The sequence below is a fragment of the Myxocyprinus asiaticus genome, chromosome 12 (assembly GCF_019703515.2).
Source record: "Myxocyprinus asiaticus isolate MX2 ecotype Aquarium Trade chromosome 12, UBuf_Myxa_2, whole genome shotgun sequence".
In the NCBI taxonomy this organism is placed as follows: Eukaryota; Metazoa; Chordata; class Actinopteri; order Cypriniformes; family Catostomidae; genus Myxocyprinus; species Myxocyprinus asiaticus.
The window spans coordinates 41776556-41789413 of record NC_059355.1 but is presented as its reverse complement, the minus strand read 5'-3'; the positions used below and the strand labels follow the sequence as shown (position 1 = coordinate 41789413).

General features: G+C 34.8%; 1 protein-coding gene across 2 annotated transcripts in view; it reads left to right on the top strand.

Annotated features, from left to right (window-relative positions):
* Positions 1-9941, top strand: part of LOC127449420 (receptor-type tyrosine-protein phosphatase gamma-like) — a 153812-nt gene extending 143871 nt beyond the window's left edge. For both annotated transcript variants that reach the window (XM_051712831.1, XM_051712832.1), the window contains 9 exons: positions 1-136; positions 1756-1902; positions 2019-2112; positions 2681-2757; positions 5319-5447; positions 6565-6711; positions 6853-6995; positions 7194-7329; positions 8904-9941. In XM_051712831.1, coding sequence (XP_051568791.1) covers positions 1-136; positions 1756-1902; positions 2019-2112; positions 2681-2757; positions 5319-5447; positions 6565-6711; positions 6853-6995; positions 7194-7329; positions 8904-9050 — 1156 coding nt within the window. In that variant the 3' untranslated portion in view covers positions 9051-9941. The remainder of the gene's footprint in view (positions 137-1755; positions 1903-2018; positions 2113-2680; positions 2758-5318; positions 5448-6564; positions 6712-6852; positions 6996-7193; positions 7330-8903) is intronic.
* The last annotated feature ends 2917 nt before the right edge of the window (positions 9942-12858 follow it).

Here is a 12858-nt window from a genome sequence, read left to right as displayed (position 1 = left end):
TGCTGGGGTGGGAAGAACAGGCACATATATAGTCATAGACAGCATGCTTCAGCAGATAAAGGACAAAGGCACCGTTAATGTTCTGGGATTCCTCAAGCACATCCGAGCCCAGCGGAACTACCTGGTCCAGACTGAGGTTCATGTTTGGTTTATTCACACCATATTAGTAGTCAACCAATATGGGTTGATATGTTTTTTTCATGGCTGATGCTGATATATCAGGGTACTGAAAGCAGGGTGGCCAATATAATGCTGATTTATACATAAAATTTAATATGACAGCAAAAAAGAGGTACATAAAATTGCTTATTTTAAATGAACATGTATTTTACTCAATTTACCTAAAATTCCCAATGGCACTTACAATGGAAGTGAATGGGACCAGTCAATAAAAGCTAAAGTACATATTGTCTCAAAAGTATAAACAGAAGTTCATATGATTTTAGTGTGAAAAAAATCACTTACTAACCTTATCTGGGTAAAGTTTTAGCCAATATAAAAACTTGTCATGGAAACGAAACCCTTAACGAAACACATAAGGTTAGTAAATATTTTTATCTCAATAAATTTTTTTTTAACACGGATAATGTTTACATCTTGCAGCTATACTTTTGAAACAGTGTGTATTTTAATATTTATGGACTGGCCCCATTCACTTTCATTGTAAGTGCCTTACTGTAACGACAACTTTCTGCTTTTGTTTTTTTAAATAAACAAAATAAAATAAAAGGGACGGGTCAAAAAAAAATTTCTGTGGTAATCAACATTATGCCACAAATGTTGTCGATTGAGCTTAAAGGAATGTTCCGGGTTCAATACAAGTTTAGCTCAATCGACAGAATTTGTGGCATAATGTTGATTACCACAAAAATTTATTTCGACTCGTCCCTCCTTTTCTATACAAAAAAAGCAAAAATGGAGGTTACAGTGAGGCATTTACAATGAAATTGAATTGGGCCAATTTTTTGAGGGTTTAAAGGCAGAAATGTGAAGCTTATAATTTTATAAAAGCACTTGCATTAATTCTTCTGTTAAAACTTGTGTATTATTTGAGCTGTAAAGTTGTTTAAATTGTTCTAAGGTTTTTTGACATTACATCATCATGGTAATGAAGTTGTAAAATTGACTATACTGTAACACTGAAAAGGTTAGTAAGCGATTTTATAACACTAAAATCATGTTTACGCATATCCTTTATGTGTTGTGGTTATACTTTTGGAAAAAGTGAGTATTGTAACGTTAAAACATTGGCCCCCATTCACTTCCATTGTAAGTGCATCACTGGAACCCAGATTTTTGCTTGTTTTAAAAGAAAAGGAGGGGCAAGTCAGAATTAATTTTTGTGGTAATCAACATTATGCCACAAATGCTGTCGATTGAGCTTAACTTGTTTTGAACCTGGAATATTCCTTTAATAACGCGAGAGGAGTCCAGTTATAATGCAACAAATAAAAAAATTTTAATCCATTTATGTGCATTCTAGTCAAATAATGAGTCAAGAAGGAAATCATTAATAATACTGGAAATGGAAGGTCACATCCAGCATACTGAATTCTATACTAAAAATATAGTATGTCGCTCTGAAAATTTGCATTCTGTGCACAAAACACGCCCATCCTACAGAAATAGTAGTATGGCAGTATGCCATTTTGAACAGCCATATTTGCTTCTGTATTCATAAATATACGGTGCAAATCTCACATTCTTAGGTCAACCTACTTTGTCTTCATGAATATGTGTATGTGTACCCTACAGGAGCAGTTTATCTTTATCCATGATGCATTAATGGAAGCTGTGATCAGTAAAGACACCGAGGTGCTTGCCTGGCAACTCCACAGTTATGTCAACAGCATCCTCACCCAGAGCCCCACGGGACAAACACGCATGGGCAAACAGTTTAAGGTCTGGACTTGATGACTTGTGTTGTGCCTCTGTGCATCAGTTTGAAGATGGTCATTTGCTCAGTTAGATGACTAACCTGCTCCACCTTGTGGCCACTCTTGTAATTGTTCCTCCAGTTGGTGATGCAATGCAATGCATATCTCACAGAGTGTGTCAGTGCACAGAAAGTCTGCAACAAAGAGAAGAACCGCACTTCTTCAGTGTTGCCAAGTGAGTCACCAAATCATAAACACCCATTCAACAATATATACCATTCAACAGTCTGATCTTCTCAACACACAGAGTAGCACAGCTAAAATACAGACAATATAAGACTTACAAACATTTTTCTATTATAAAAATAATAACAATAGCATAATTTATTAAAATATATTAATATTTACCTATACTTATATCTATACTCAAACTATACTGACACCTATCAGTGTGGCAACATCTCGCAAAAGTTCTTGGTTGCTGATGCCATAGTAGAGACACTCTATTCACAGATATACTGGTCACACACGATTCATGTATTTCATAAACAGAAGTGTCCCAATTACAGAGAGGTTACCGAAATAAAGTGATTAATATTCGGCTAGTATTTTTATGTCAACATGTTGGCCACCTTGAGAGGGTTCCACCCTTATGTAGAATACAATAGCTTTGTATTGATATGACTGGAGTCATCATATCTGTCAAAATGATTATTTGTTTCTTTAGGTCTAAAATAGCAGAGTTAGTGGATTTTTAAATGAAGAACAATAGTTGTATGCGATTTGTTTGTTTCTCCCCACAGCGGAGCGAGCTCGAGTGGCATTAGCTTCTCTCCCAGGGGTAAAAGGAACAGACTACATCAATGCCTCCTATATTATGGTACAGCACTGACACTTCACTGGAACTTTATCCATTGTGTTTGGATTGTTCATTCTTTGAATGATATCTAATAACACAGGAAATGTAAATATCTGTGCAGAAATATAATAAATGTTCCCGTTTCACTTCAAGTTAAGCTCAATCAACAGCATTTTTGGTATAATGCTGATTAACACTAATTAATATTAAAATTGTTTGAATCGTCCCTTATTTATTTAAATATATATATATATATATATATATATATATATATATATATATGTGTGTATGTATGTATGTATATATATACAGGTGCATCTCAATAAATTAGAATGTCGTGGAAAAGTTCATTTATTTCAGTAATTCAACTCAAATTGTGAAACTCGTGTATTAAATAAATTCAATGCACACAGACTGAAGTAGTTTAAGTCTTTGGTTCTTTTAATTGTGATGATTTTGGCTCACATTTAACAAAAACCCACCAATTCACTATCTCAAAAAATTAGAATACATCATAAGACCAATAAAAAAAACATTTTTAGTGAATTGTTGGCCTTCTGGAAAGTATGTTCATTTACTGTATATGTACTCAATACTTGGTAGGGGCTCCTTTTGCTTTAATTACTGCCTCAATTCGGCGTGGCATGGAGGTGATCAGTTTGTGGCACTGCTGAGGTGGTATGGAAGCCCAGGTTTCTTTGACAGTGGCCTTCAGCTCATCTGCATTTTTTGGTCTCTTGTTTCTCATTTTCCTCTTGACAATACCCCATCGATTCTCTATGGGGTTCAGGTCTGGTGAGTTTGCTGGCCAGTCAAGCACACCAACACCATGGTCATTTAACCAACTTTTGGTGCTTTTGGCAGTGTGGGCAGGTGCCAAATCCTGCTGGAAAATGAAATCAGCATCTTTAAAAAGCTGGTCAGCAGAAGGAAGCATGAAGTGCTCAAATTTCTTGGTAAACGGGTGCAGTGACTTTGGTTTTCAAAAAACACAATGGACCAACACCAGCAGATGACATTGCACCCCAAATCATCACAGACTGTGGAAACTTAAAACTGGACTTCAAGCAACTTGGGCTATGAGCTTTTCCACCCTTCCTCCAGACTCTAGGACCTTGGTTTCCAAATGAAATACAAAACTTGCTCTCATCTGAAAAGAGGACTTTGGACCACTGGGCAACAGTCCAGTTCTTCTTCTCCTTAGCCTAGGTAATACGCCTCTGACGTTGTCTGTGGTTCAGGAGTGGCTTAACAAGAGGAATACGACAATTGTAGCCAAGTTCCTTGACACATCTATGTGTGGTGGCTCTTGATGCCTTGACCCCAGCCTCAGTCCATTCCTTGTGAAGTTCACCCAAATTCTTGAATCGATTTTGCTTGACAATCCTCATAAGCCTGCTGTTCTCTCAGTTGGTTGTGCATCTTTTTCTTCCACACTTTTTCCTTCCACTCAACTTTCTGTTAACATGCTTGGATACAGCACTCTGTGAACAGCCAGCTTCTTTGGCAATGAATGTTTGTGGCTTACCCTCCTTGTGAAGGGTGTCAATGATTGTCTTCTGGACAACTGTCAGATCAGCAGTCTTCCCCATGATTGTGTAGCCTAGTGAACCAAACTGAGAGACCATTTTGAAGGCTCAGCTGATTGGCATGTCACCATATTCTAATTTGTTGAGATAGTGAATTGGTGGGTTTTTGTTAAATGTGAGCCAAAATCATCACAATTAAAAGAACCAAAGACTTAAACTACTTCAGTCTGTGTGCATTGAATTTATTTAATACACGAGTTTCACAATTTGAGTTGAATTACTGAAATAAATGAACTTTTCCACGACATTCTAATTTATTGAGATGCACCTGTATATATATATATATATATATATATATATATATATATATATATATATATATATATATATATATATATGTATGTATATGTGTGTATGTATATATATAAATATATATATATATATATATGTATATATATATATATATATATATGGTTAATAAATGCTGTTACAGTGAGGCACTCGCAATGGAAGTGAATGGGGCCAGTCCATATATGTGAAAATACTAACTTTCAAAAGTATGACCACAAGATGTAAACACTGTAAATGTTAACATGATTTTAGTGTGATAAAATCCCTTACTAACCGTATGTGTGTAAAGTTATATCCAATATTACAACTTTGTTGTCATGACGACATAACGCAGGTAAACCACCATAATGGTGGTGAATCCCTGTTTTTTTTTTTTTTTCACACTAAAATCATGCTAATGCATATAATGTTAACGATATGTGGCTATACTTCGTAAACAGTGTGTATTTTAATGTTTATGGACTGGCCCCATTCACCTCCATTTGCTTTTTTTTTTTTTTTATAAACGAGGGACAAGCCGAATGTATTTTTATTTTTTTGTTAATCAACATTATGCCACAAATGCTGTCGACTGAGCTTCACTTGTATTGAACATTTTATTTGTTACATATTTGTGTAAATTTACTAGTGTTTTAGCTCTCTTTCTGCTTGTGTCAAAATGTGCAAAAAGATAATTTTATATGAATGCTTAACACATCACAGGGCTACTACAAGAGCAATGAGTTCATCATTACTCAGCATCCTTTGCCCCACACAACCACAGACTTCTGGAGGATGATCTGGGATCATAATGCTCAAGTTATTGTGATGTTGCCAGACAACCTCGGCCTTGTAAGTACACCATTAGAAAGCCATTTCTGAACATGGGCTCTAAAACAAATATTGTACATGTCATGTGATATATATACAGTAACTTATTTCCTTTTTTAAAGATATTTAGAAGTGGAACCAATCCAATATGTTCTGGTAATGCAACCTAAAGCTTTTTAGACCAGCATGTTACCACAGCCTTTAGAGGATTCTTCTAAAAAAAAAATGTATCAAGGGGATACTAATATTTGAGAGGCTGGGGGGAGGAGCAATGAGTGATTGGGCCAAATTTAATAAATTACTGACAAGGGGTCCCTGCAAATAATGAGGTCATTTGACTATATTAAAAACTCTGGAATCAACTCTAAAAGACAATCTTTATCTAAAAAGTAACAGCATTTTTTGAGAAGGCAGACCTCAAGGCAAATGTTTTCAAATCATTTGAATGTAATTTTAATGAGATATACAAACTGCAAAATTGAAAATAAAAGCAATATTTTGAAGAAAACATATTATTTTATATATATATAATATATTAAATAATATGTATTATATTTAACAATAGATAGAATGCTTATTAATATTTAATATTCTTAGTATAATGTTTAATATTTTAATATGAAAACATTAAACATTTATTATTTGAGCCCTTAAGTGTTATAAAATAGCAATTAATTAATTTTTGAAGGTATTTGTATGTTCATGCCTTTATACTAATATTAGACCTCCATAATACTCGTTCATTAAACTATGAGTACGTTTGTAGTACTAATGCACTTGTAAATTAATTAATGAGTGTACAAACTTGAATAAACTGTGTATAAATTGTACAAATAGTTTGCAGTACATTATTTAATTTGTGTATTAGGACCTTATTACATTATTTATTTATTTATTGTATTTTTATGTATTTTACATTTATTTACATATATTTTAGAAGTGTTTATTATTTAAACAATGTAGTTTCCAAATGATTGCATTTGCTTATACATTTATACATTATGACTTACAATTTACCAAAAAAATAAATAGACTATTGACAATATGTAGAAATAGACTATGCATAATTAGCCTTAATTAGTGATGTGATATGATATGATATATGATGAACTGGCCTGCCCTGCTCTGCTTTTGACAGACCGAGGATGAATTTGTGTACTGGCCCAGCAGAGAGGAGCCCATGAACTGCGTCGCCTTCACTGTCACCCTCATTAACACCGACAGACTCTGTTTGTCTAATGAGGAACAACTCATCATCCATGACTTCATCCTAGAGGCCACACAGGTACCTCAGTCACCACACATTTTAAAAATCACTGAAACCATATTACTTATGTTTAGAAATGATTTGTCATAAATAGTTAAGAGCAGCAAATCCACATTATTGACTGCATGGGTTACATGCCTGTTTATCTTTGCTGTGCAGGATGACTATGTGCTGGAAGTCCGACATTTCCAATGCCCAAATTGGCCAGATCCTGATGCATCTATTAGCAGCACATTTGAGCTCATCAACATCATCAAGGAGGAGGCCATGACAAGGGATGGTCCAACCATCATACATGATGAGTGAGTATTCTGTCAAATTAAAGCTTTTTGTTCACACCCCAAAGTCAGGTCAGCCCCTGCATATTTTAGTACAACTTTTATGCAGTTTTGCATCCTGAATGCGTTTTGTCAGGTTTTGTATGTGCATACACTATAGATAGTGTGGATTCTGGTTTTGTAACCATAGGCAGAGATCGAGTCATTGATTGTGTGTTACAGGTTTGGGGCAGTTTCTGCTGGACTGTTCTGCGCTCTGACGACACTTTCCCAGCAGCTAAAGAATGAGAGTGCTGTGGATGTCTACCAAGTGGCCAAGATGATTAACCTCATGAGGCCTGGTGTCTTCACTGAACTTGTAAGTTAATAAAATGAGACATCACAGATTTATGAATGATGATAAATCAAATGTGGAGGACAGCAATAAATAATTTTCTTCATAAGTATTTTTGTAATAACATCTAAACAACCGTTCATTTTTCTTACTTCATTGGCAAACTGTCTTAGCAGAATCCTCACAAAACAAAAAGGAAAAAAATATTTTTATTGCAGTAAGAGAAATCAAATTAATTCAAGATATTTTGTGAACATTTTACGCAGTTTTGCTCCTCACATGAAAGTATCTTGTTTTAACTCTAAAAAGCTGTGCGTATCATTGATACATTATTTTTTAAAGCCTCTACATCATCAACATGACCAATACTTTGATGAAAAACCTGTTGTAGGCAATGTACTAGATGTCTACTGCCTCCTAGTGAAGGTTTCCGTGCTCCTCTGGAAGTAGAAGACCTTGTAATATAATTTCCAAAATGACTGGCTTCGAATTGTGATGCACATGTCTTTTTTCTGTGAAATCTTTTCTGATTATGTTAAAGTAACACTAACATTAATATTTACATTGTTGCTGATATTTCAAAATGAGTATTTACTGAATTGAAGCAACATGTGCTTTCTTCAAATTTTGTATATTATTTAATAGACAAATCGTGATGAAAATGCATGTATCAAATATGATACAACAGGCTTTTGAGGTATATCTCAATCATCATTAAATTACATTTTTACAAACAAAAAGTTTGTTATAAGAAATATTTAAACCGGGAACTGATATGTATATGTATTTTTATATATCCAGCCATGCTCTGTCATTATAACGAGTACATTGTTTTACATTACAAGCTATCATGTCATCTTACTATAACCTCTGAGACCCAGCAAAAAATAAAAAATAAATAAATAAAAAATGTGCAATTTCACTTTTTTTTTTAAGTCATTATAGTGTTTGGTGCATAACTAACATATAAAAGTAATAGTTTAATTTTCAGCCCATTGCTGTTCATTTCTGTTTATTACTGTTCATTTTCTTGACATTATTATTAATTTACTTCAGGTTATTAAATGTTGATGTTTGAAATAAATGCTTGGTAACAACATGATTATTTTGTCATCTCTTTGTAATACTAGGTCAGGTTTGACTGTAAGCATTGCAAAAACTGACACTTCAAAACAGTAAAAACACAAAAAAAACAATGGCCAAACTTTTGAAAAATAATAGTTTGATAATGTCTAAATATATATATGTAGATGCATAACTTGTGATAAAATTTAGAATTACTGCATAGTAGGTGGCTGCATAGAACACTGCAGCCATCTACTGGCTATTCAGCATGTCATAACAGCATGTCATATTCCTTTTTTCACCAGATGGCAGTAATCTGCCCTCAATACATGACATATTCTTATATTTTTCTTGTGTCAAATTCTAGAAGTGTAGGTTTTTACATGTTTTTTATTTTTTTATTTTATTATTATTCTGTGCAGTGCCAGGAACATGTAGCAGTTCAAAGCACTCTCAATTTATGTAACAGAACTGTGTAAAAATGGCCCAATAAAAATAGTTAATTTCCTTCTATCGCTCTCCATCTCTTTTAGGAGCACTATCACTACCTTTACAAGGCTATGCTCAGCCTGGTCAGCAGTAAGGACTTCAGACTTGGCTTCAACTACCTGGATCAAATTGGTGGGATAATGGTAACTGAAGAATCCAACCAGGCAGAGAGCATGGAGTCTTTAGTGTGAAGTTCCCGGAAAACAAGACAGAACAACTAATTCCTTGAACTTTCTATGAGGCCTTTTTTTTCCCCAGACTCTTGGTGAAATGAAAAAAGAAAAACCACACAACAAAAAATAGCTTTTATATACTGATAAAAATAAATTCTTTTGATATTTATTTTTGCTGCTTTTTTGTTATCCTGCTGAGCATCACAACCTGCTCTCCAAAATACATACACACAGACACAAACCTCACAGGAACATGCAGCTGTCTACTTTGCACTACACTGTCAGTGTTACTACTTGATGCCTAGCTGATTATTGTTAATTGTGTTCAAAGCGTTTCTGATCAGCGACAGCACATTAACACACACATCAGCCTCATACACATGGACTCTGTACACAAAAAAGCTCCACATTCAATTTAATGCTCATCATGATGCGACTTTTAACCGTCAAGCATTGTGACTTGTTAGATTAATATGTTCTTTTTTATTTATTAAGATATGCCATTTGATGTCTAACTTATATACATTTATTTCAGTGTGGTATCATAACAGCAACTGTGAACATATATTGTTATCAGTAGCATTTCTATTGTTTTGTAAAATATAAAGATATTGATCAAAATATGTCTGTTTTCCTTTATTTCAGTTTAATGTTTTTATAGACACTCTAAAACTGAAAATGCATAATAGATAGAAGTAACTTTGGGGGCAAAATACTGAAGAGCGAGGGGGAAAAACTACTTTAAAAGTTAAAACATCACTTTAAAATAATAATTAAAAAAAAAAAGTTACTTTGAAAGTTAGTTATGGGGTTATACTTTTTCTTTAAATGTTATTTCAATTTATGTACAGACACATGCCTTAAAGGATTAGTTCACCCAAAAATGAAAATTCTTACTATTTACTTACCCTCATCATTTACCCTCATGCCATCCCAGATGTGTCTGACTGTCTTTCTTCTGCTGAACACAAACGAAGATTTTTAGAAGAATATCTCAGCTCTGTAGGCCCATACAATGCAAGTGAATGGTGACCAAAACATTGAAGCTACAAAAAGCACATAAAAGCAATCCATACAACTACAGTGGTTAAATCCATGTCTTTTGAAGTGATGCAAATGATTTTTGGATGAAAACAGACCAAAATGTCACTTCTTTTAAACATTAAATCTTGACATCAGCAGTCTCCTAGGCGAACATAATTTCATGCTCGATTACACTACCTAGTGCCAGCCAGAGCTCTGCGCAATGTGCCAAGATACTGCAATGGCAAGATGTAGTGAAAAGGGGTTACATTTCATGAAAAAGGAGGTACATTTTGGTCTGTTCTCTGAAAGGATCGCTTCAGAAGACATGGATTAAACCACTGGAGGTGTATGGATAGCTGATTAATATTTAAGTATTTTTTTACTATTTAAATCTCCACCTTTGACCAGCCCGACCAGTAGGTGTCAATATGTAGGAAGTATGCAAATCGCCAAAAAGCAAAAGAAGAATATGGAAGTGAATGTGGAGATTTAAAGTAAAAAAAAAATAAAAACTACTTAAATATTTATCTGTTTCTCAACCCCACACCTATTACATAGCTTCTGAAGACATGGATTAAACCACTGGAGTCATATGGATTACTTTAATGCTGCCTTTATTTGCTTTTTGGAGCAAAGTTTTGGTCACCATTCACTTGCATTGTGTGGACCTTCAGAGCTGATGTATTCTAATAAAAATCTTCATTTGTGTTCAGTAGAAGAAAGAAAGTCATATACAGGTGCATCTCAATAAATTAGAATGTCGTGGAAAAGTTCATTTATTTCAGTAATTCAACTCAAATTGTGAAACTCGTGTATTAAATAAATTCAATGCACACAGACTGAAGTAGTTTTGTCTTTGGTTCTTTTAATTGTGATGATTTTGGCTCACATTTAACAAAAACCCACCAATTCACTATCTCAAAAAATTAGAATACATCATAAGACCAATAAAAAAAACATTTTTAGTGAATTGTTGGCCTTCTGGAAAGCATGTTAATTTACTGTATATGTACTCAATACTTGGTAGGGGCTCCTTTTGCTTTAATTACTGCCTCAATTCGGCGTGGCATGGAGGTGATCAGTTTGTGGCACTGCTGAGGTGGTATGGAAGCCCAGGTTTCTTTGACAGTGGCCTTCAGCTCATCTGCATTTTTTGGTCTCTTGTTTCTCATTTTCCTCTTGACAATACCCCATAGATTCTCTATGGGGTTCAGGTCTGGTGAGTTTGCTGGCCAGTCAAGCACACCAACACCATGGTCATTTAACCAACTTTTGGTGCTTTTGGCAGTGTGGGCAGGTGCCAAATCCTGCTGGAAAATGAAATCAGCATCTTTAAAAAGCTGGTCAGCAGAAGGACGCATGAAGTGCTGCAAAATTTCTTGGTAAACGGGTGCAGTGACTTTGGTTTTCAAAAAACACAATGGACCAACACCAGCAGATGACACTGCACCCCAAATCATCACAGACTGTGGAAACTTAACACTGGACTTCAAGCAACTTGGGCTATGAGCTTCTCCACCCTTCCTCCAGACTCTAGGACCTTGGTTTCCAAATGAAATACAAAACTTGCTCTCATCTGAAAAGAGGACTTTGGACCACTGGGCAGCAGTCCAGTTCTTCTCCTTAGCCCAGGTAAGACGCCTCTGACATTGTCTGTGGTTCAGGAGTGGCTTAACAAGAGGAATACGACAACTGTAGCCAAATTCCTTGACACGTCTGTGTGTGGTGGCTCTTGATGCCTTGACCCCAGCCTCAGTCCATTCCTTGTGAAGTTCACCCAAATTCTTGAATCGATTTTGCTTGACAATCATAAGGCTGCGGTTCTCTTGGTTGGTTGTGCATCTTTTTCTTCCACACTTTTTCCTTCCACTCAACTTTCTGTTAACATGCTTGGATACAGCACTCTGTGAACAGCCAGCTTCTTTGGCAATGAATGTTCGTGGCTTACCCTCCTTGTGAAGGGTGTCAATGATTGTCTTCTGGACAACTGTCAGATCAGCAGTCTTCCCCATGATTGTGTAGCCTAGTGAACCAAACTGAGAGACCATTTTGAAGGCTCAGGAAATCTTTGCAGGTGTTTTGAGTTGATTAGCTGATTGGCATGTCACCATATTCTAATTTTTTGAGATAGTGAATTGGTGGGTTTTTGTTAAATGTGAGCCAAAATCATCACAATTAAAAGAACCAAAGACTTAAACTACTTCAGTCTGTGTGCATTGAATTTATTTAATACACAAGTTTCACAATTTGAGTTGAATTACTGAAAGAAATAAACTTTTCCACGACATTCTAATTTATTGAGATGCACCTGTACATCTGTGATGGCATGAGGGTGAGTAAATAATGAGAAAACCTTCATTTTTGGGTGAACTGTTCCTTTAAAGTCTTGGTTACAAAAAAATATGCAAAACATATTGTCACATTATATGGGTTAAGTTGGTTTGGAACCTGACAATAAATGCATATATCTTTAAGGTTAAAATCTTCCTTTGTCTTGATCTTAAGTAATTGACTCCTGACTTCCCACTAGGATTTTTTCCCTTCTCTTTTTCACCGTATTACAAAATATGTTGTAATATTAGTTTGGAAGACCTAATTTACAACTATTTTGAGCCAGGTGTTTGAAATAATAATAATTAAAAAAATTATTAAAACTAATTGGACTTTTGATTCAAAACATTCTAGTTACTGAGAAGTGTCCCTTGTTACAACTTTCCCTACAGAAAATGTGGCCAGTATGGATGTTCACCAATATAAAAACATTATAACGTAATGTTACAAAGATGTATAACTATTAAAT